A 24180-nucleotide genomic window follows, 5' to 3' on the forward strand; every position below is an offset into this window, starting at 1 on the left:
CCTGTTTGGATCAAATAAAAATGTGTTTAGTATTAGTGCAGAGTTGTGGTGTAATTAAATTCTTCAAGGAAATAATCATTAAAAAAAAAAAGAAAAAAAAAAAAAATTGCCTTTTTAACAGTATCATGATATATCGTATCGTGATTCTAGTATTGTGATTTGTATCGTATTGCCACATTCTTGCCAATGCGCAGCCCTAGCTACAAATAATATTTTGCATAGAGATGTCATGCCTGCCACCAGACGTTAGTCTGGTTTTGTCTGTCTTGTGTGTTTGTCTGCCACTTCCTGTTTTATTTTGTTAAGTTCTCCTCGTGTGTCATGTCTGGTGTCTTTGCTTCCTGTCCCTAATTGTGTCCACCTGTGTGATTACCTGTCCCCGCCCTGATTTGTTCCACCTGTGTCTCATGGTCTTCCCTCCCTTTTGTGTATTTAAGCCCTGTGTTTTCCCCTGTTCATCGCCAGTTCGTATTTTCCCTGTGAGATACTTACCAGTGTTTTTTGGACCTGGTCTGCCATCTCTGTTTTTTGCCTGTTTGCCTAACCCCTGTCTGTGCTTCTGCCTCCAACTGACTCAACGTGTGTTTGACCATATCGCCTGTTTAACGGTATGTGAGCTAGCCTGATCCATATGTCCCGTTGCCTTTCTGTCTGCCTGCCTGTGTGTGACCTGGTTCTGCCACTGACCTCCCTCTGCTTTTCCGTAGTCGGATTCCTGACGTGCTTTACCGATCTGGACTGTGGGTTTTTGTCCCGATTCCCTAACCCTGAGAAGAACCCGGGATTCTGTGTTCTCAAGATTTTGTTCATATTCATTATCAGAGAACTGTCAGTGAACTTTGTGTTTAATAAACACTCTGAACTTTTACGTCCGTCTCTGGGTCGTGCATGTGGGTTCAGTTTACGTACTCAGTCCATTACAAGAGATACATCACACCAATCATACTAACATTACAATCTATAAAAGCTGCAGGAGAGGTAAAAAATTGGGAGAATTTGAAAATACAGGTCTTCTTTTTGCAGGTTTCTCCTCTCGGTCCAAATCAAAAGACTATCTTGGAAAAATGTAGTTGCTTGTCCAAGACTTTGTGTTGAGCAGAGGAGCCAAGTCTCGTTAAGGTCACGTCTGAGAAAATCTGATCAGTAATTTGTAAATACAGCTGTCAGTCAACTGTCTGAAAATACCTGTGATTAAACAAAAGCAGCATAGAATGAAAACACAGTGGAAGAGTAATTGTAGAAGTCTTGTATCCTCTCAGACCGCTTGAATAAGGTTATTATGGGATTATAGTCCAATGATTCCAAGGAGTCCAATGAAGAATTTACTAAATAATCAAAGTGAACAAAACAATCAGTCAAATACACAAAAATGAACTACAAATTAGAATATGCAAATAAATGAACAAAGAAATGAGCCCAAGATTTAAGATGAACTTATATGATCAAAAGAATCAGTGAAATTAACAAAAATAAGCAAACAATTAAGAGAATAATCAATAGAATCAAAAAACATTAACACAATGATCAATAAAATGAACAAAAATGAAGAAAATAATCAACAAAATAAACAATAATTAACAAAATCACCCATAAAAACAAAAATTTACAAAATCATCTACAAAATAAATAAAAAATATACAGTGTAATCAATGAAAATGTAAAACATTCACAAAATTAGCAAATGAATGAAGAAATAAAGATGAACATGAATGTTCAAAAGAATAAACAAAATGAAAAAGGTCAACAAGTAACAGAACAATCTATACTGAACAAAAATTAGCAAAATTACAAAAATGAAAAAAAAAAAAAAAAAAAAAAAAAATCATTAATATGTACAAAACAGTCAGCAAAATGAACAAAAATCAACAAAGTAAATACCAAAATAGGCAAAAATATCCAAAAATGTCTCCTAACTTAGTTAAGTGCTTTATAACCTGTTCATTTTCATACAGAAATAACATTTTCGTAAAAGAATAAGAATAAAAAGAATAAACAAAATGAAAAAGATCAGTAATTAACAGAATAAGTTATAGACTATGCAAAAATGAGCAAAATGATAAAATGATAAAATGATAAAAATGAACAAAAATAATTTTTAAAATGTACAAAACAATCAGCAAAATGAACCAAAATCAACAAATTAAATACCAAAATAGGAAAAAATATCCAAAAATGTCTTCTAACTTAGTTAAGTGCTTTATAACCTGTTCATTTTTATACAGAAATAACATTTTCTCAGATTTTTAAAAAATTTGGATGTAAATAGAGATGAGGATGGTAGTAATAGACAAGGTTATAATTGTTTTGGATTTTTCATTGTAATTTAGTTTTATTTAGTTTTGACTTTTTTTCCCCTCTAATTCAATTCGTTTTAATTTGTTTTTAGAGCAGGTTTGCTAGTTTTTATTAGTTTTCATTATTTTCTAAATGCTTAGTTTTAGTTTAGTTTTAGTTTTTTTTATATATATCTTTTATCTTCTTCGCCATCAAATTCAAATAAATCCCAGACAGGACTCTGCTGCTTTCTCCCAACTTTAGTCTCCATGTTTCCAAGTAGAGAAGATGAGAAGACGACTCTAAAGGACAAGCGACGAGAAGTGATGGACCGTTAATTATCATACGGTGCCAGCAGCTAAAATTGCTTGAGGGAAATAAATTGATTTCGTATCAATCCGACATTGACAAAGATGAAAATTAAGGGAATTTTATTCGTAATTTTTATACGTTTCAGTTAGTTTTGTAAGCACACAATACAGTTTCAGTTAGTTATCGTTTTTTTCTTTTAATTATAGTTTTTATTTATTTCAGTTAACGAAAATGTTTTTACAATTCTAGTTTTCGTCATTTTGTTAGTTTTCGTTAACGATAATTACCTTGGTAAAAGAATATTGATCAGGACACATATGATCACAGATTGATCAGGACACAGGAGGCTGCTGTTGCAGTACCGTGGGCAGCCACTTGGGGGGGGGGCGCCAAACGCTGCCCTCCGTGGGTGAATGTACGTCCGTGGAAGCGCACCGACTGTCAGATCGTCGTGGAGAGGAGAGAGAGAGAGGAAAGGGGTGGAGATTAGAGAGAGAGAGAGAGGGATCGAGAGACATTGGGACAGACCGGGACGGTTAGAGGGGCGGAGAAAAGAGGACGAGAGACACCGACACGGACAGGGGGAGAGAGAGGCACCGCTCCGGCACTGGGTCGGTATGTAGCAGCAGCAGCGGAGCTTCAGTCTGGGATTATAAAGAGGGAAAAACGCGCCTTGAACTGAAAATAACACCGGCTGGATTAAAAATAAAACCACCCGACGATGAAACACACACCGTCCGCTTGAAGGAGAATTAAAAACACGCCGTCATTCACTCATTTATAACCGTTTTTTTACGAAAATGGCGAACGACTCTCCGGCTAAAAGTCTGGTGGATATAGACCTAGCATCCCTGCGGGTAAGTGTGTGTGGGACAAGATATCTGCAGGCTGCACTTGGTGTCATTCTACTGAAAAATACTGACATTCTCTTGTTGTGAATAGTGGTGTTGTTGACACAGCCCTGCAGTGGCTTTTCTTTGTCTAATACCCGCTGGCATGGGAGGCCAGCGAACCGGGCGCAGCCGGCTCATACACCAAACACACCTGATTGTAATTATTACAAGCAAAATCAATTAACTGTTTGTAATATGTGTTGGTTTGATTCAGGATCCTGCTGGGATTTTCGAGCTGGTGGAAGTGGTCGGAAATGGCACCTACGGACAGGTCTACAAGGTTGGTGTGATTCTCCATCTCTATGCGTGTGTGTTTGTGTGTTAAAGCCCAAACCGACAGAACAAACGGGCGGAAACTGGACCACAAACATGCATTTATGTTATTCCCCTCTCACGGTCTCAGTTTATTATAATATGTCCCCTCCCCTCCTTCTCTTGGACCGGTGTGCTCTGGCCTGGATTATCTCTCAGATAGCATTTTGGCCTCTCACTGCTTCAGATCCATTCATTATTTTTTATTTTAGCGATGCAAACACCATCCAGCACACCTATTTTGGTCCCAAACGGGTCCCTCCCTCCCTCTCCTCCTCCTCCTCCTCCTCCCTCTCCCTCTCCTTCTCCTTCTCCTCCTTATCCACACCCCAGTGCAATATTCCGTCCATACTGCACACAGAGCTGATCAAGCCAACCCCATCCGTGCATGACAGCCTTTTTACCACGCTGACCGACTTGTGCGCCATTGGGTGGGCGGTGTTTCATTGCGCATTTGTGCACACCATTGCCCAGTAGGCCTTTTGCTGGAGTGGCTCTGTACTGCATTAATCGGGATAGGCCTGCACATCCCAACACACACACACACAATGTAGAAAATGCATGTGATGGGGCCTCTGCATCCTTGATTTCCACCTTCATTGTTCCATCAGCTGTTAGGGGAGACATCATCCAGTTGTTGTCTGGAAGGAATGAGCATTAGAAAGAGGAGGACTGGGTCAAAACTGACAGATCTGCCCAAGAAGAAGAAGACTGAGCTGAAAGTGATGACAGGCTATGCAGCGCTCTGATGTGGGGAAATATGCATGTTACTCATTGCTAATTGAAAGCATGCCACTGTGGTTCTGCAATTTTTCCATTTTTGAGCCTCTTGCACAATGTCACATTAATAGAACAGAAGGCACAGAGGATGGAGAGAGATTCCCCAGGTTATCACTTATAAACCATTGTCGAACCCCATAGACTGCAAGACAAAACAGCTGTGTTTACATGGACCCCAAACTGGAGTCAATCAGAAGAAACTTCTCTGAGGAATAAGACGAGTGGTGTCTGTCTTTGATTGTCGGTTCAATAGGAAAATATGTGCCTAAAACTATGCAAAGACTTAATCTGATTGTCTGGTTGTTTCTCTCTGGCTGGAATGAGCATATGCCTTTTGTGCATGTTTGCCCCACGTGGAAGTAGCATGAATTTAAATGATTCAAGGATTATTGCATGTCTTTTTTTTTCCCTTTACATTACAAAATTTACAGACGAACTCATGAAATACTTAAAAGGTCTTAAAACTGCCTAGGCTAAAAGTTAAAACAATTATATTTCCAGCAGATTAGTGTCTTCACAGCAGGTGGAACTATTTTGCACGCAGCAAAAAACTTTAATTCTGATTAAATGCTTTGGGGCGTGTAATCTGACATCTTATCTGTTCACTTTACTCAGCATTTACAGTGAAGTTCTAGGCTGCAGTTGGGATAATTTCAATCAGGTTTAGGAAATATTGAAACCATATGAACTCAGCTACTTATTAGCTCTAATTTGTTTTATGTATGGAAAACATTCTTGCTGTATTTGTTTTTTTTTAAATAATGTTTTCATTCATTCATTTGTTCATTCATTCATAACCTTTATTTAAACTCAGAAATATATTAAGGACACAGCTTCATTTACAATATAGCTGAGATGTTGATTTTTATTTTGCGTTGATATTTTGTGTTGATACAAAGCAGCCCAGCCTCAGTCTGCACCTTTTGGTTATGATCTGTTTATACAATGTATGAAATAACCTTTAAGTTATTGGTTTATCTGCTTTAAATGATGAATGTATATGAGTCTTGAGGATATGACGTTCCCAGTCTTTTACCACATGAATGTGTAGGTACACTACAGATCAGTTCCTGTCACATATTTGCCTTGAGGGGCTTTTAGGTGTGTACAGTATATGCAACCCTTGTCATTAGATATTAATGAAGAAGCAATGGAGGAAACCTTCAGTGTAGTCAGTGATATTTAATGTATTTGGCTCAGGTTCAGCAATAATAGCAACTACAGCCCCACACACTAAAAGGCAAACAGAAAAAAATAAAAATATAAATAAATGAATGAATGAATAAATAAATAAATAAATAAATAAGTATGTGTGTGTGTGTATATGTATGTATATAATATGTGCATGTGTGTGTATGTATATACAGGGTGGGGAAGCAAAATTTACAATATTTTGAGGCAGGGATTGAAAGACAGTGTATGACCAATTAGTTTATTGAAAGTCAGGAGAATTTATTTGCCACAAGAAAATGTACATAATAGAAAATGTTTTTATTCTATGTGTCCTCCTTCTTTCTCAATAACTGCCTTCACACGCTTCCTGAAACTTGCGCAAGTGTTCCTCAAATATTCGGGTGACGACTTCTCCCATTCTTCTTTAATAGTATCTTCCAGACTTTCTCGTAATAGTTTTGCTCATAGTCATTCTCTTCTTTACATTATAAACAGTCTTTATGGACACTCCAACTATTTTTGAAATCTCCTTTGGTGTGATGAGTGCATTCAGCAAATCACACACTCTTTGACGTTTGCTTTCCTGGTTACTCATATGGGCAAAAGTTTCTGAAAAGGTATGGATAATAGTGTTAGGTATGATTATGACATCAATATATGTTTGTTTCCAAACAATTGACGTAGTGCCTGCTGAGAAAAAACAACTAAATGTTCATTGTAAATTTTGCTTCCCCACCCTGTATGTATATGTGTGTGTGTATGTATGTATGTATGTATGTATGTATATATATATATATATATATATATACACACATATACATACATACATACATACACACACACACACACACACACACACACACACACACACACACACACATATATATATATATATATATATATATATATATATATATGTATATATATATATATATATATATATATATATATATATATATATATATATATATATATATATATATATATATATATATATATGTATGTCTATATGGTCTAGAGCAGTGGTTCTTAATCTTTTTTGACCCCATTTTAATATCACAAATTTCTGGCGACCCCAGACATTCTAAACGGAGACTTTTTTGTTTTTGCTAAAATTAATTTGTTTCTGATCATGTAATAGTTTGCTATACTATATTGCAAATAAATGTTAATTTTAGAGGACATTTAGTCTGTATAATGTATATTATTATGGATGGAAGCAGAAAAGCCAGGCTGAGATTACTGCACAAAATGAGAATTTTATTTTCCTTGGTCAGAATATGTACAGTCAGTCCAGCTTGGATTTACAAGGCTGCAAATTAATGCTGAACAAACAATAACTCAAACTATGAATTATGAAAGAGCTGCAGCATCTGAAACTGACCACAATGAACATTTGAAAAATAAACAGTACCACAGTGCTTCAGTTTCAGCTTCAGGGTTTGTCATGTCTTTAATGGATTGTGATTGTCTCTCTCAACTCACCATATATTTTTTATCAGTAAGTTTTTTTTATTATTTTTTTTTTTATCAATTACTAGAAATTTCAGGTGACCCCATTTGAATTCCAGGCAACCCTACATGGGGTCCCGACCCCAAGGTTGAAAAACATTGGTCCAGAATTTGAGAAAACAAAGGGTTACAAGATGTTGACAGTGACTCATCATTGTTAAAAATGTCGCTCTTGTTACGTTCTCCCTTTTCTTCTCACATGGAATATTTAAGTAGAATGATGAATACTCAGGAGTTTGAAGTAACTGTGTCATGCAGGACTTGCCTTTTTTAAACGCGTTTACAATATGGCGTCAGTGAATAATCTCAAGGTCTGCTGATTACACAAGTGACCTGCAGCATTCAGAGATTCCACCGCTGAGACAAGTGTCACTTCGAATCAGTCTGTCCAGTCATGGATGGAGAGGCCGACCCCTGAGGCGAGCCTCTTCACCGTCGTTACCTCGCAGTGCACACGCTGAGGTGTCTCCTCTTAATTAAGCTGATTGCCATGTGGGTGTCATATTGTTGTGACCTGAGAGAAGCGGAACAATGGAAACACAAGTCTTGATTTGCTGTGAGAGTTTTATTTGTGTGTTTTTGTGGCTCGGGGCAGGATGGCGGCTGCTGTAATCGTTTCATTAGAACCAGGGGACAAGTGGTTGTGGAAATGCTCAGATGCACTGCAACACAAATTAACCTTGACATTTTGAGTTTAGTTCCTCAGGATTGGGTGAATCATAACCACATGTGAGTCTGAGTGAGGATGAACCAGGCTTATTTTGTTTTCTTCTAAACTTGCTCTGTCTGAACTAGCAAACCTGAAAACAATGGACCCCAAAAAAAAGTCTGTGTTTGGGTCTGCACATGTGCACTTGATCCTCAACACTTAGAGATTGGTTCTCATGCTCGAGAATAACTGCAGAGTGAGCGACGGGGGTTTCTGCAGCTGTGTGCACAGACAACAGCTGTCGAAATGGAAAAATGAAATGGAGAGGAGTGGAGGAGGTGGGAGAGTTAGGAGGGAGAGGAGCAGTCACCTCAATCAGCAAGCATCAACAAAAAGTAAGGTTTTATTTAGATGCTAAAAACACTGAATTCAGCCGTTGCTTTGTCTGGAAAAGCACAGACTAAATCTATTAACATACTGATGTTAGGGGTAAAAAATGTGAAAAACATCAATTGATACAGCAGAGTTCAGCCTTATGCATAGTTGAAATTACTGAAAAATGCCTAATTGAATTAACATTGGACTAGAAATCCACTTGAGTCAGATCAGTGGTGAAACCTAGTTTTAATTATTCATACTTAGTGTCTAAGGACAGGTGAATATATCTAAATTCATTATAAAATAGAACAAATTATGAAATTATCTCGAGAAATAAATGGTTTTGTTGGCTGGTGTATTGCTAATGATGTAGAAAAAGGTCTTAATTTGCACCTCAGACTAGGACTGGCTGACAAAAATGATGGATCAGTATTACAAATATTTATCTGTGGCTCAGAGAAATATAGGTCATTTTAAGATCAGCAGAAAAAACAAAGTGTAATAATCTCAGACATAACACTCCTCTGTATATGTGCATTGTCACTTGTGCGTTTTTATTTTGCCACTGTCTATTAAATTGAACAAGTCAAGACAGAAAAAAACACAGACTTAAGATGAATTTAGAGTCATCTGTATCTAAAGAGGACAGAGGTCAAAAATCTTTCCATTTCCATTAATCAGTCAGATGTTAAAGGAAAGAATTTAGTCTTTAGGGTTTGTAGGAGTTTTTAGATTTGGGGTAAAACCACACTCGGTGTGTGGGGCTGGGAAACCCCTCTCAGAGGAAATTGTTTAACCCATTTCTGACTGCATCCGTGAGCTTCTCTCGTTCACACCACAACTATAATCGTTGCACTTAAACATGCAGCCTTCAAAAGACGTGCATGATGAGCAGATAAACATAAATGGGGGGTTTGTATTTTTCTTCCATTATCGGAATAAAGTTAGGGTTTTCTGATGAGGCAGAGAGTGAGTGGATTTTTGTGAGGAAGTAGTGAAACAGCGGAAGTCATCAGTGCAGTGAGGAGAAGTTAATGGCCAGATTAGGAAACCACAGCTATGTGTCTGTCGCTCTCTTATGTCTCCACAAGAAAACTAGTTTGTAAAATGACAAGACAAGTGATATATGGATGTTTAATGTGTTTGGTGGAACTGACTGTCTGGATTTATCTTCCCTTTTTGACTTTATTATAGAATGGGTTTTATAAGTGTGATAGCAGTGTAAGACTTTGAGGCCTTAATCACAGCATCTCTGAATGAAACACTCTTTAATATAATGCATGCACCATTACTGAAATACCATTTAATTTACCGATAGTTTTTGACAGTCAAAAAGCTGGTACTAGTATACGATCGATCTTAGTTTACTTCCAGTTTTTGATCTTGCTTTTGATATTGTCATCATCACATTGAGTCATTTTGTATCTTAAGGTTATTTTTTTGGACTGAGGAGGTATATGCAGGGTACCGCTGAGCGATCTCACAAAAAATGCTCAATCTCAATTTGGCATGGGATCTACTTTTCAGCTTGATTGTATGGATTGTGTCAGCAGCACTGTTAACATTCATTCATTCATTCATTTTCTGAACCCGCTTTATCCTCACTAGGGTCACGGGGGTCGCTTGGAGCCTATCCCAGCTACATAGGGGCGAAGGCAGGGTACACCCTGGACATTACGCCAGTTCATCGCAGGGCTGACATATAGAGACAAACAATGACTCTCACATTCACACCTATGGGCAATTTAGATTAACCAATTAACCTATTGGTGCATGTCTTTGGATGGTGGGAGGAAGCCGGAGTACCCGGAGAGAACCCATGCAGACACGGGGAGAACATGCAAACTCCACACAGAAAGGTCCCACCCCCCGTCGACTGGTGTTGGAATCGAACCCAGGACCTTCTTGCTGTGAGGCACGAGTTCTAACCACTGCACCACCGTGTCGCCCAGCACTGTTAACATTTGAGTTTGGGTTTAGTCCACATTAATGTTCATAGTTTATGTAATGTGTTGTTTTGCTATTAGTGTAAGTCTGTCAGCTGCGGGTCGACTTTCTGAACTCAGACATTCAGTGGGTTTGATTTACACAGATGCTGTAGAGTTATGTTTGAGTGTTATAATGTTGTGTTATAGATTGAAACGTGGTAATCATGGATAAATATGAAGCAGTAGGTGAGAAACTGTGTGGTAGTTCTTCTCAGTGTTTTCAAGTTGCACATTCCTTTGTCACTCGTTCAAGTGTACAGAAATGACAACATAATAAACCTGCGGCCTGGGCGAGTTTGATAATATTAAAATATTAAAGATGATGGTTGCTTGTGTAAATGTTTGCTATTTTTATATGCATTGAAAAACAAGTGTCAATTTAAACAGTTGGCTGTGAATTATAATTTGTCATTACATCACTTAGTTTGTTGTTTGGTTTTGCAGATGTTTGTGCTGGAGTGACAGCTGTCAGCATCCCTCTGCGCACAGTTAAAACATAATGCAGCTCATTGTGGCAGCATGATGTAGGAAATGTGAGAAAGCAGGACATCTCAGTCGTAAAACAGAGCTTTGTGAATGTAAAACATAATTTTGATGCTGGTTGTTAAATGTTTGTCAAAATTGAACTTAAATACCACCAGTAATGGCTATAATTAGGAGTATTTTTTGAAAATTCTCAATAAAGATGCTTAATTTGTGTTATGTTTAGTGTAGGGCACCTAATGCGCTTAGATTTTATGAAATATTTATGTATGTGTAAGACAGAATTAAGTATTCTCTCAATTATCAGTATATTGTAAGTTTACAGTGACATTCTTTATGCTCATGTTTAACACAAAAAGCATGAGTTGGACAATTTAGGAACATCTATCTATCTATCTATCTATCTATCTATCTATCTATCTATCTATCTATCTATCTATCTATCTATCTATCTATCTATCTATCTATCTATCTATCTATCTATCTTAATTGATACAATTAATTTATTACTTTATCAAATAATGTTTTTGGCACTTTATTTCATTGCCTTCCTCATGCATTTAAATTTTCAGTTTTTCATACTCTGCCTTTTGAAATAACGGCAAATAGTCATCATGCTTTGTATATGAAGACTTACAGCTAATTTTAGCTGTCTATCTAGCTCGCTGTTTGCTCGTAACATATTTTGTAAAGTGGTTTATACTGGGCCCTTTGCTTTGACAAGGAATCTTTTTAGTAAACAACACTGGTTTTAGCTCAGGTACCATGTCTTTATCATTTTGTTTTCAACCCCCCAAATAGTAGCTTGAGCTGAAATTTGGTGTACTTGTGCAGACCCATCTGAATTTGTTTTGCATTTAACAAATCTACTCCAGTTCTATTGAAACATTTACCATCAAGCTTAGCTTTAACTACATCTCAAAGGTCATACATATTCAGTCAGTGAAGGAGGAGAGTAATGGCACATCTTCACATCAGAGAAACTGAAAGCAGGATATTTAATGAAGATGATGAAACAGATTAAAAACAGTCATTGAAAGCAGTTTCACTTCCTTTAGCTTGACTTTATTGTGTGTTTCTAAGTGAGGATGCTCGTTTTGTGCTGTTGAAGTGAAGTTGGGTGTGGATCCATCAGCAGCAGTCTGCCATCACTGAGATCCACAGAGGAAATGGACCACAGCACTTCTCTGAACGCATGCCGGATCTGCCACATGTATGTATGTTGAAATGCATATGCTACGGCATTTCAACTGTAATGGATCCTTCAGCATGTCCATGGCAGAAGGTGAAGAAATGTGATGTGAATGATTCATCTTAAAATTTACTAACTGTTCACTGAGTGCTGTTAAACATGCACCAGCTTCCTGTGTAATGGTACGGCCATTTTAATCATCCAACCTGGAGAAGCACAACTTTTTGTCTTATCTCAAATACATTTATATTATCAGCCAAAAATATCACTTTGATCATAAACACACCTCTTAAATTTTTGATAGTTTCCTACTTGTTCATTGCTTTGAGGAGCTATTATTAGGTCAGCATGGCCAGCGCCTGCTCTGTAAAGTGGAGGAACTACAAAGCTGTCAGAAGGAATAGACTCATGCAAAGCTGGCTCACCGACCTTCCGGCTATTCAAACTGGAATGTTAGTCGTGTCTGCGGTGACCTTTCACAGCGCAGGAAGTGAGGCATAGCCACGACCGACAACAATAACGACAACAGCAGCAGTAAAGCTGTGTCTCCACTGGGAACGTTTCTTTACAGTCAGACCAGCTGCTATCTGCTCTGACCTTTCAAACAGAAGTAGAGGCTCTGCCGCTGATAGCAGCAACAGGAACTTGACTTTGTTGTGATTTATGATGGAGAAGTTTTTGTAGGTCAGTTTTTTTATTGAGGGCTGCACTTGCCCATTGTTGTTACTGAACAAATATATTCGACCCAAATGTGGCTGATTGTAATTTCTTTTTAATTTCTTTTTTTTTTTTTTTTTTACTAATAGTGTGCTATAGCAGGGAGGTGTGATATGACCCTTCTGTATTATTGGCTCTTATCAACTATGTACACTTCCCTGATTCATTAGGCTTCTCTTTGGAAGAAAAGATTATATCATCTTGGATTACCAGCTGGTAATTCAACATAGATGCTGAAATACCAATTCTATCTTTATCTCTGTTAATGGCTTTTATTAGGCTCGTCCTGATTACATTCCCAGCAGGGAAGCTGTTATACAAGCAATTTGTGACGAGCCCTGTGTCCACTAGTTAAGTCAGCCCCGCTGGTCATGTGATATGCGTTTCAGACGTGTTGTAATGTACGGAGATTATTTCTGAAATGTTACTAAATTGCTTGTTTGGAGGTGTTAGTGTGGATGTAGACTCTGTCTCCAGTGTCTCTGTGTTGAATTCCTGTGAGGTTAGGCTGATGTTGCATTGTTATATTTTGGATCAGATTTATTTAAAGGGGTCATATTTTGCTAAACCCGCTTTTATTAGTCTTTGGTTCATTTATTTGTGTATTTGAACCCTAAAAGTTAAAAAAGTTTGAATTTGAACCCTCCAGGTGCTGCAAAGCCATCTTTATATTCATTTTGGCAAAAATCGAGTGGATTTCTACAACCTGTTTTAATTCCTTCTTCATTTGTTACGTCTATAACTAGTTACGTCCCAATATGTGCACATATAAGGTCAGGACTTCAGATGAACACTTCTCCAAGTACGCCATAATTGTTTGTCAGCAGCAGCAGTTGTAGTCCATACTGAAAACATGTCCAAACTTTGAGCCGATTACCTAAAATGTTCAGTTGTTGGTTGAACGGGAGAGAGCAGCACAGCCAACAACCTGGAGGGGGTGGGGCATGAAGTGGCTCATTTGCATTTAAAGGACCAGCACTCAAAACGACCTTTCTGGTGTCATTACTCAGAAACAGGGTTGAAGATGGACCTGTGGAATTGAATTAATGAAGGATTCAGACCCAAGTGTAGCATTTACAGTTTATGTAGACCACAGGGAAATGTTTTAAAATGCATAATTCCATTTTAAAAGAGCAAAATATTACTCCTTTAAGAACGGGGGGAGTACACACCAGAACAGTGTGCTGTTGCTATGGAAGCTTCTTCAACGTAATGAATCAATTAGCAGCATGTCACGTAAACTCAGTTGAGTAGAACAGATGTATAGGAAATATGCACCATGGGCTCCTGTTAGTACAAACACAACTGGCTAGAATAGATGTGTAAATTAAAGGTAACACTCTCGGTCCCATTTTTCTGTTGGTTTGTTAACATTGTCCAGCTGTGCCTACTAGCTACAGTTTAGCTAAAAATAAGACACTGAGCCTCAAACGGTATCTGGGTCATGTTCTTTGATGCTCGCTGTGTGAACCAATGCAGTGACTGTGCTGCTGTTGGATAATTTCATACATGAACAGCAGTCTAATGTTGCGGTTCTGCTTCCCATACACTACATGGCCAGATTTTCTTTGCACATTTCAACACAGGTTAGGCTATGATAAGAATCTGGAATGATAGGGTTAATGCAGAATGATTTGGTTCAATGCCATCAGTTACATTAGTTCAGTGTACTTTCTAGTTTATATAAAGTGGACCTGCAACACCGGACAATATTACTGTGGTTATGAAAAATCCCAGGTGTAGTGACTGTGATTGTCATGTAGGAATTGGGTGCACATACACATCACATCCAGGTATCAGTTGTCACCACTTGTTCTGCATTTAGCAGTTCCTGGTTAACTTCTGTTTTTACTATGATGTAGAGTGCTGGCATTTGTTGGAGAAATGTGGTCTAGTTTTTTGTAGCTGGCCTTTAAAGTATTTACCATGTCTTAAAAGCACTTACTCTCAGCTCCTACTGTTAGTTTGAATTCCTCAACAGGCTGTAGATGCCCTGGTGAATATCCATGTTTTTGTCTGTTGTTCTTTTGCTTGTGTTGCTCTTACATCTCTGTCACAGTCCTGTCATTCATGATGCCTCATGTCTCACCATGTGAGCATTTACATTAGTACAACAAGCAATTTCTCCAGTTTTACTTCCTTCTCATCAAATCCAAACCACTTCCAAATTTGATATTATTTGAGATTATTATTTTATTTGAGATTTGATAGTGCATTGGATACAAGGTGCTTGTGCAGGTCTTGAAAGTCTTAAAAAGTATGGAATTTTGAAACGCTATTTTCCAAAGCTTGAAAAGTATGAAATTTTATGTGAAAGTCTTGAAGTATGGAAAATAGATTCTCTCATAGTTGAATTTTAGAGTATGATTAAAGGCACATAATCTTATAAGATAAGAAATAGCCTACATGAGGAAAGCATTTAAAAAACTTGATATGATTTCGCTAACGTTTTGGTGCTGAAATGATTCTCGTTTGTGTGATATCCATGCACTTGTGTGATTTTCATGTTTCATGGTTTAAAAAAGTTTCTGTCAGTAAAACATAATTTACTGCAAATTATGCATTCGTTCATTGATGCATTTATTAAAATGAACTTTTATACTGCACACAACTGGTACAATCTAAACCAAAAAAGCAAGTATAAAAGTACTTAGAGTCAAGGTCTTGGGGAAAAAAATTGCAGTTTTAAAAAAGTCTGGAATTTTTATTTGGATGAAGAGCAAGCATCCTGTGGATACTGTACATTGCTGTTTTTCTCTGCTTTGGTGTCATTCTCGTAAAAGGTCAAAGGACAATATGAGATTATGTGATAGTGACTAATGAGGGGGGATGCTGTGCAGCATAGGCAGCAGAGCGTCAGGTAAACAAATCTTAACTTCAGAAGTAGGTGATTGACCAGTTCATGATACATTCAGATCAGTTCATTGGTTTGTGTATCAGTGGAGTTGTGTTTTTAAAGTTAACATCAGTCTCTGATTCATTTCAATGAATCTTTACACCCTGACAAGTAGTGCAAATTAACTCAAGGACAGCTTTTTTGCTTCTTGATACAAAAGCAGCGTCTCATTTTATACATGATTTACCCAAATTCAGATTCTTTACTATTACTATCTTCACACATTTTCTGACTACACACACAACAACACACCTGTTAAATGGCAGTTTGGGTGTCACTTATAACACGCTCCACTATGATATATATGATTATCTGTTTATGAGCCAGTGGGAGGTGGGCATACTTATGGTTTCATGAAACTGAACTTTATGTATTTGTTACGTACTTTCAGCGTGGTTTGCGTTTACATTCTGTGAAATAATTTTCTCATTGCTATTTATGAAGTGTATCATTAGTGCATCCTTTTACCACCCATGAACCAAGTGCACAGCAACTCAGATGACTTTTACGTCTTTCATTTTTCCTTCAGTCAGTCAGGGCAATGTCTGAAAAAGCAAATTCTTCTTTTCTCCATCTACATAAAACCCATCCTCACTTTGGAATGTGAGGGTTCGGCTGCTGCCACGTGAGGAGAGAGTGATTGACGGAGAAAGATACAGACTTTGGGAATAAGGGATTGAAGATGGAGAAAAGAACAGCAGGGAAAGGTTGAACATCCCTCCTCCTTGACCTGTATCTCTTGTCTCAGTGGGACGAGGATGAGGAGGAGTTTAGGGTTGGGAATTTGATTGAAGGCATCATGGTGGCTGTAATCCCTCAGCATGAGACGGCACATACTGAGAGGAGGAGGGAGTGATCCGGATAAAGAGAGAGACAGATATTAAAAGATAATTTATTGGCTGTTTGGTCTGTTTTTTGAAGCTTTAAATCTGCGTTTGCTTTTAAAAGCCTCAGGTGTATTGTTGGTCTATAAATTTAATTCTGTCAGGATTTTGGAACATCAACCTCAACTTCTTTTTTCGTCTTTGTAGACCTTTGGATCCTCTAGGGATGGGTACTAAAACCCGGTAGTCAATGAGCCCCAGGGCTGGATAATTGAAAAAACGGCATATCAATAAACTCTGATGTTACTGGTTTTCTGAACAGTACTGGAGAAAGTTAGAGAACAGGTTTCCTATTTATGACGGTAATATAAAAGTTGTTTGGCAAACTCTATCTCTGACTGACATGTTCGTCTGTGATGCATATGTCAGTTACATGATTGGAATGTTTCAGGCAGTTCTTTATTATTAATGTCAGCCTGGAGCATGTATTGATCAAAACTGTGCAGCTGTAAAATCATAGAAATATACATGTCTTTAGATTTGATTAGGTTTCATATTCACATAGAATATTAACGCTCTTTTTTTCTCCATTGTGCTTTAGGAACATTAATAACTCAACACAGGCCGTCTATCGTTATATCATTCCAAGTTTAACAACTGCAATTAAGATGAAGATGTGAAGACTAAAGGGGTTTTTTAAGATGTGACTAATTGTCATCTGGGGACTCTTTGGCATTAAAACAGCAGGTTAACACAAAGAACTGTCTCTGTATAAAAGCTCCACTGTAAAGTAATAAAATCAGGAATTATTGGAATTTGGTAAATGACACAATAAGCCTACAGGAGGTTGAAGCTGCTGCAGCAACTGGCACATAATGACAAATGTAGATTTTACAATATGTAGAAAACAGCTTGAAATATAGAAATGATAATACTGCAGGTTAATGTTTAGGTTTGGGTCATTATTACAAGCATATAGTTGTATATCTGTGGTCAGGCCGTTATTAGTATATATCCAGTGTTTCTTACTGGTTTCATGCCTCCGTCTCTGCCTTTCGAGCCAGGGATCCACCCTTATTGATTTTCCACAGTATCGTGTACAACAACAGCCCCTTCATTCTATTATCTGTGACCTGCTCCTGCCAGATAAAACTCAATGAAAGCCTCTCTGTTTAGAGCCAAGATGGCCGCTACCTGGGCACGACATGTTTTGAGTTTAGTTGTGGTGGTCTTAGAATGTTCAGCATGTTAAATTGAGTAAAGACACAATCAACAACTAGCTTTTCAAGGGTCAGTTAATGGGTGTCTGTGTGTGATAAATGTCCGTTCTGGTGAGAAGTATTTTCTGGTGCATTCTTACACTGTATTGCCTTTTAACTGTTGACCATGTAATGACTTGTACTACATATACACACCCATGCTGAGTAATATGAACTGTGGTTTGTGGCATCTGTAATTGTATGAATGTCACCCACAGAATGGCTGAAAGACAGACTTTCCCTGTGGCAGTGTTCAAGTTTAATGCTGCAAAAACCCATCTAACATATGGAAAAAAAGGATGCTTTACATTTGCATAAAAACAGATGTTCATAACCTATCTGTATTTACCTTCATATGTTAATTTTACTCTAAAATTTAGAACAAAATAGGGCTAAGCAACATATTGAAAATTAAATTTTGAATAATTTAATTGTTCTGTGTGCTTTACATTATGAAAATTACAATATCGGGATTACTTCTTCTTCTCGAGACATGTCTTGCTTATTTCTTGAAACCTATCATTAGTATTGACAGGTCCGATCAGTGGTGCATTAAATGTTTGAAGTAATAGTCCATGTTGACATCCTTGCAAATGCACCTTTTTGTTTTTATTTATGTTTATTCCTAAATGGCATATACGTAGGTATATACCATGTAGCTGCAGTTTTTTTTAAAATCTTGTTTTGTCTCGAGTTCATTTTGAATACAAATGAATTTAAATGATTTTATCCATATCTCAAACAAATCCATTGGTTGTTTCTGGTTTGTCTCTATTCCATGTTCTATTTCACAACTGAGAAGGAAGTTTGCACTTCAAGTAATGGACAATGATTGGGATTGCAAACATTGTGATCTTATTTTGGGCCAGAACATCTACTTCAGTGATATAAAAAAAAGTACTGAAATATTTATGGTAATGAAAAGATAAGTACTGTGGTGATGCCATGTACACAACTCTGGATTTTTGAGTAAACTACGTGCTATAATATATACTGTTTTAATTCTCGCTTTGCAGACACTAAAATAAACAGGAGATAGTAAATATAGTGCATCTCATTGGTGCAGCCCGTGTCCTGTTTTGCAGAGACTTTACCTCTTTTCCTGGTTTTAGACAAAATCCTAGCAGGGCCTCATCCATTCTGACTCTGGCAGAGTGCTCAGCTACTGAGACCTGAATAAGAAGTAGACTGACTGGCCTGCCAGATAAAGGAACAACCCAATGTCCACTGTTGGCTTATTAAAACCCTTCCCCCTTGAGAGAGAGACACACACACACACACACACACCAGTGAATTCTTAGTGTCTGGTTGAGACTCTTAATGACAGTTGTTGGTCTGTCTGAGCCTGTGTGGTTTAAACGGGTGGACATTGTACATGGTGTAGTGTTGGGGGGGTTAGCGGGGGTTTACTGTATTGGTGGCCATCTGGAGGGGGAAACAAATCTGCCATAGGGTGGGTGTCGGGGGTGTAGAAGGTATTTGTCCTGGGCACAGGCTTAAAAGAAGTCTTGAAGGCAGACTGAACTTTGTCTTTCAGTTTACTGCAGTGACACCAAACTCTTTCTCTCCCTGAATGTTACTGTGTCATTGACTCACCTTCACCACTCATTTGTCATGTCCTTTAGGGTTTTAGTGTGTGTATATATGTATATATATATATATATATATATATATATATATATTTATAAAAACGCAGCTGTTCTGGAAATGTTGCCAGATCAGTTATAAGCTGCAAAATAAGCCACTGTGTTCCAGAGTTGAGTGTATTTCTGACATTAGTGCTGAGTGATATGACCAAAAATGTATGGCTGTTGTAAAGACACCCTGTGATAACATGGACAGTTGTGTGTTGTGATCAGCACAGCAGCGTAACCACATTTAAAAGTTCTATAGTGTGTAGGAAGCATTAGGTCATCATGTACATTTTCGCTGATTCACTGATCTGGCTCATACTTCATCTTGCAGTAAAAAGCTGCACTTGCCAGGTGTGTTTAAAAAAAAAAAAAAGACTCCAGGAAGCTTTCAACATCCATTCAACAGTCCAAAAAATTATCTTTTTAATGACTTTACTTTCAAATGTGTTGATTTAATTAAAATAAACTCTTGCTTCCATTGAATTTATATGTTTCAGTAAGGTGAATCACAACCACAGCATTAGAGATATAAGAACATAGAAATGTAGAAAAATCTAAGTTATTTATCTTTGTCTGCAAGATAGATATGTCATGTGAGTGTTTAGAAGTGTTTTTATTGAATTTGTTTTGTGTTGTCAGTCTTGGCATAATGTTTAACACTTGCTGGTTCATTTTTTGCATTTCTTGTTAAGATTGTAAAGCTGAATTGTTGAATTTGGCTGCATATATTTGTATGTTAATACATTCTATGCCTAGAAAGACATATCTGAACTTTATTTTTCTTGTGTGTCATTGATGCTGTACTTTGTTCACTTCATTATACCCCTCTCTGTCTAACAAACAAACACACACTTGTTGCTGTAGCGATGATAAATCCTGTGTTCTTTCACTGAGCTCTGTAGCGTCTTTCAGCGCTGCACACAGTGAGGCAGCTGGCTGGGCCGACTGACAGCCTCATTAGCTTTTGTTTTCATCTGCTTCAAAACACTGTGAGCCGGTCTGAGCCCGTCACCTGACCGCAAACCCTGGTAAAAGATTGGACCGCAGTGCAGAGCCTCAGCCAGCTGATCGCAACCCAAGCATCTGATTGGGCCAGAGTTTCTCAAAGCACTTCCTCCTGTAGCCGGGCAGACTCTGTGCAAACTCCCGAGAGAACTGGGGTTTTTGAAAACACATATAGGCTGCAGCCAAAGAAGAAACAGTCACAAGTGAGAGTATCATTCTGCACAGGAGGGCTGTCTTCTACTTAGTCTGTCATTTACTGGCCTGCTGAGTTAATGTAGACGCTGATGTGTGGGTTTTAGTCTTAAGCGAAGCTGAGGGGGTCGTCTGTGCATGTTTCCTCTGGCTAAAGTCAACCCTTAATCTAATCTGAGGATAATCTAAACAGAGTTTTTCACCTGAGAGTGCTGACATTTGGGAAAAACCTCCCAACTGCAGGCTGTGTTGTGATGACAGAGACTCTGTGTGTTACCAGGCAGATACAGAAAATATGACACACCTCAGATGTTCATGCAGGGAGGGAGAAGCTGAAGAAGTCTAGATATTTTGGTCCTGGTTTTCCATCAAGCTCAGTGATATAAGATGAATGTGTTTGAACTCCAAACCCCTGATTTAGGCATATGTATTCAAAACTTTATTTAAGTAATGTAACTGAATATATACACAATTTCAGCAAATTGTACTGAAAGTATCAAAAGTCAAAGTTATTCTGCAGTAAAATTGTTCCCGTCAGTGTCTTACGTTTATACATATCATGTTTTTAGATTAATTTTCCTGATGAATTAATCTGTATTGTACATTTTACTACTCTAGTTATTTAGGCCCAATCCCAATTCACCCCTTGGCCCCCTCCCCCTTACCTCTACCCCTTGGCCCTTGCACTTGGCACTACCCCTTGAAACAGAGTTGCAAGGGGTAGGGGTTGAAACATTCTCCTATGAAATGAGACAACCCTTCGAGACCTATTACGTCAACAGCAGCCATCGATGCCGCTATAAACAGATGCAACAATTTTGTTTCCGATAGAATTCACCATGCTGTCAGCAGCTGTAACCATCTCTGCTGCATGGACTTTGGTCATCTTTTCTGCAGAAATGCAGTTTATAACACATTGAAACGACATTAAACGGTCGATCAAATGAAAGTTGTTTATGAAGAAAATTTTTTCCGTGACTGTATTGTCACTGTCTCTAAAAAGTTGGTTTCAGTTCAGAATAACAGGCCTGTTTTCAGCCTTTTGACAATGCATTTTCCAGTGAATCCAAAGGGGTTTTTCAAGAGTTTATTTAGTTTAAGATGAATGATTTAAAGCTCAGCCTGTAAAGGAAAGTTCATCACAAACATCAAAATAAACATACTTGGAGATATGTGGTTTTTGCTGGAAAGGAAGGGGATGAAAAATTCCAATCTGAAAAGCAGCTAAAGCTATCACAAAACTGCATAATTAGGAGAAAGATCCCAACCAAAAATACACACAATTGCTTTAACATTTTATTGATCCTCGTTCTTGATTTTGATGAAACTGTTGAGAAGTCTCAGGTTTTACTTTCACGTGTTTTTTGTCAAACTCATTATTTACTAACAATTTAACACACATTTTCACTAGATGATGGTTTTCTTGTTTTGTTGTTCTGTAAACCCAACACATACACACATCTGCTGCAGTCACCATCGATCTCTTCTTACCCATCATGGTGGCAGCAGTCGGTGAAAAGGCTTGTTTTTGTATTTTCTTATTGCGGCCGACGGACACTTGTTGCTCAGCCCGGAGCAACATGTTGACAGCAGCTGGTACATGGGTCAGCGTAGGGTCAAACCTGGCAGTGATGCCCGCCTACTGCTGCTTTCCTACCAGCCCCCCCCCCCCTCTCCCTGACCATCCTCTGTCCCCCCTTGTTTCCATGGAGACCAATTTGGAAAGCGTTTAGTCTTACAGAGCTTGACAAACAGAGGGGATCTGGCAACATGATCTGCTGCGTCACAGGCTGCATAAATCGAACTGATGCTGTTTATTGACAACTTTTCATGGTTTTCTCTGATTTTTTTTTATCTTTTTAGCTGCACATTTAATCTAACAACAGTAACACTGGCTGTCTGTGCAGTTATGTACCATCAAAAGGCTGCAGTTTCCTGTTAGATATCCGGTGGTTTGCAGTGTTTCGTGTGTAATTTGAATACAGCTGTGGTGCTTTGGGCGACAATTCTAGCTTTGTCTTATCTGTTACTAATATCAGATAAATCTAGCGCTGGGGTTGTAGGTAGGTATGTAATAAAGTTTACGTTGTAAGGTCAAAAATGATTTAGATGAGGTACAGATAACATTAATGCTTGGTGTTAATACATATGTTTGCAGTGGTTTGCATGAGTTGGCTTCAGTCACTTAGAAACACATGACCCACAGCTACTTTTATGTGGATGTCAATCTCAAGAACAAGTCTGGACATGTCTGATATGTGTGTGTGTGTGTGTTCCAGTTGTACTCTAAGTAATCCGTCTCAGTCTGCAGTGTTATACTTCAACACAGGAAAATAAAGTATAAACTGCCATGCTGCATTTTCAAAAAGGTTAGGATAGTGGCTTGTGTTTCCTTTAAAGCTGTGTAAAACTGATAAGCGGCTGCACACAGATGTGACAAATAGCTTCAGAGAGTCATGGAAAAATGATACAGTGGTTACATTTTTACTCATGATTTGCAAAGGATGCACTTAGTGAACAGCCCTGCTCCTTTCTAACACCACTATATCCAGATCCACACATTTTACCTGAGAAAGCTATGGATGTTATTGATTGCATCCGTGTCATACTCTGACAGTTCCAGCAGCAGGAACAGAAGCAGTGTCTGCAAATGAGACCAAAACAAAATTACTTCGGCTCAGCAGACATTTTTTCCCCTACATTACTGCAGACTTTTATGTCCCAGTGTATTTGATGGCTCTCTGACATTCAAACAGAAAATCTACCTGCATAGATATTTGGTTTGTGAGTTCTATCAAATGCAGATGTCCAAAGTTTTCATCGTTATTGACTAAAATTTTGTCCCTTTTTTGAGATGTTTTATCTCCCAGCTTTACTTTAGCACATGCAAGTCATGAAATCATAATTCTATTTCGTAAATGCTTTTAGTAAATATTACACATGATGCCTGTATTCCTAAAAATAATTTACAAAAAGTTCTGTATGATCACATTGTGTTGAAAATCATCACAGGTTTGCTATGTAGAAGTATCCTGTATAGGCTAACATTTTTGATTCTAGGGTTAGGCACTGGTGGTATTTTAAAGGTAATATACTTTCTGTGACAAAGAACTCCTTAAATCTTTGAGTCTACCAGACAGAAATGGAGGTATTGTGTTGGTATTTCTCAATCCAAATGTTTCAGTGTTGAATATAAAACAGATCTGAAAAGAGAGGTGGAGGAAGGAGGATCCACTGTTGGTAAAATGAGTCAAATAAACCTCTGCTCAGAAATGTGATATCACCTCATCAGCCGAATGTGTGCGTTCAGGTTTATTCATCTCAGTGCCCTCTGGAAATAACTTTGACCCCACAGATCAGTGTTGATGGATGGTTCATTCGCAGCCAGCACTGCCCATTTGGAAGTTTCTCTGGTTTCAGCTTAAAGGTATTTTATCTTTTGTTGCTCTGCAGATCTGAAATCGGTGTCTCTTTCTTCATTTAACTCCAAGAGAGCTTACAAATCTACTTAAAATAGATGCATTTATGACTAGTTTGCTTAACAACACATGCAGAGTCATTAGAGACTTTCCAGGCAACTTCTAGTGAAAATTAGACTTTGGGTGAAACAGCACAATAAAGTAAGCAGTCTAGGATTTCTAATGTCTTGTGAAATTCAGAATACATTCAGAAAGGTGGCTTTCAAAGTCAAACATATTAAAGTAGAT

At 38.0% G+C, this 24180-nt stretch overlaps 1 protein-coding gene across 6 annotated transcripts in view; it reads left to right on the plus strand.

Moving 5' to 3' along the window:
* The first annotated feature begins 3146 nt into the window (after window positions 1-3146).
* The window catches only part of LOC115412774 (mitogen-activated protein kinase kinase kinase kinase 4-like), a 124294-nt gene continuing 103260 nt past the window's right edge, over window positions 3147-24180 (plus strand). For 3 of the 6 annotated variants that reach the window (XM_030125428.1, XM_030125430.1, XM_030125431.1), the window contains exons 1-2: window positions 3147-3443; window positions 3694-3759. In XM_030125428.1, the coding sequence (XP_029981288.1) occupies window positions 3387-3443; window positions 3694-3759 (123 nt within the window). In that variant the 5' untranslated portion in view covers window positions 3147-3386. The remainder of the gene's footprint in view (window positions 3444-3693; window positions 3760-24180) is intronic. The other 3 variants (XM_030125432.1, XM_030125433.1, XM_030125434.1) reach the window with 3 other exon arrangements.

The sequence above is a fragment of the Sphaeramia orbicularis genome, chromosome 21 (genome assembly GCF_902148855.1).
Source record: "Sphaeramia orbicularis chromosome 21, fSphaOr1.1, whole genome shotgun sequence".
In the NCBI taxonomy this organism is placed as follows: domain Eukaryota; kingdom Metazoa; phylum Chordata; class Actinopteri; order Kurtiformes; family Apogonidae; genus Sphaeramia; species Sphaeramia orbicularis.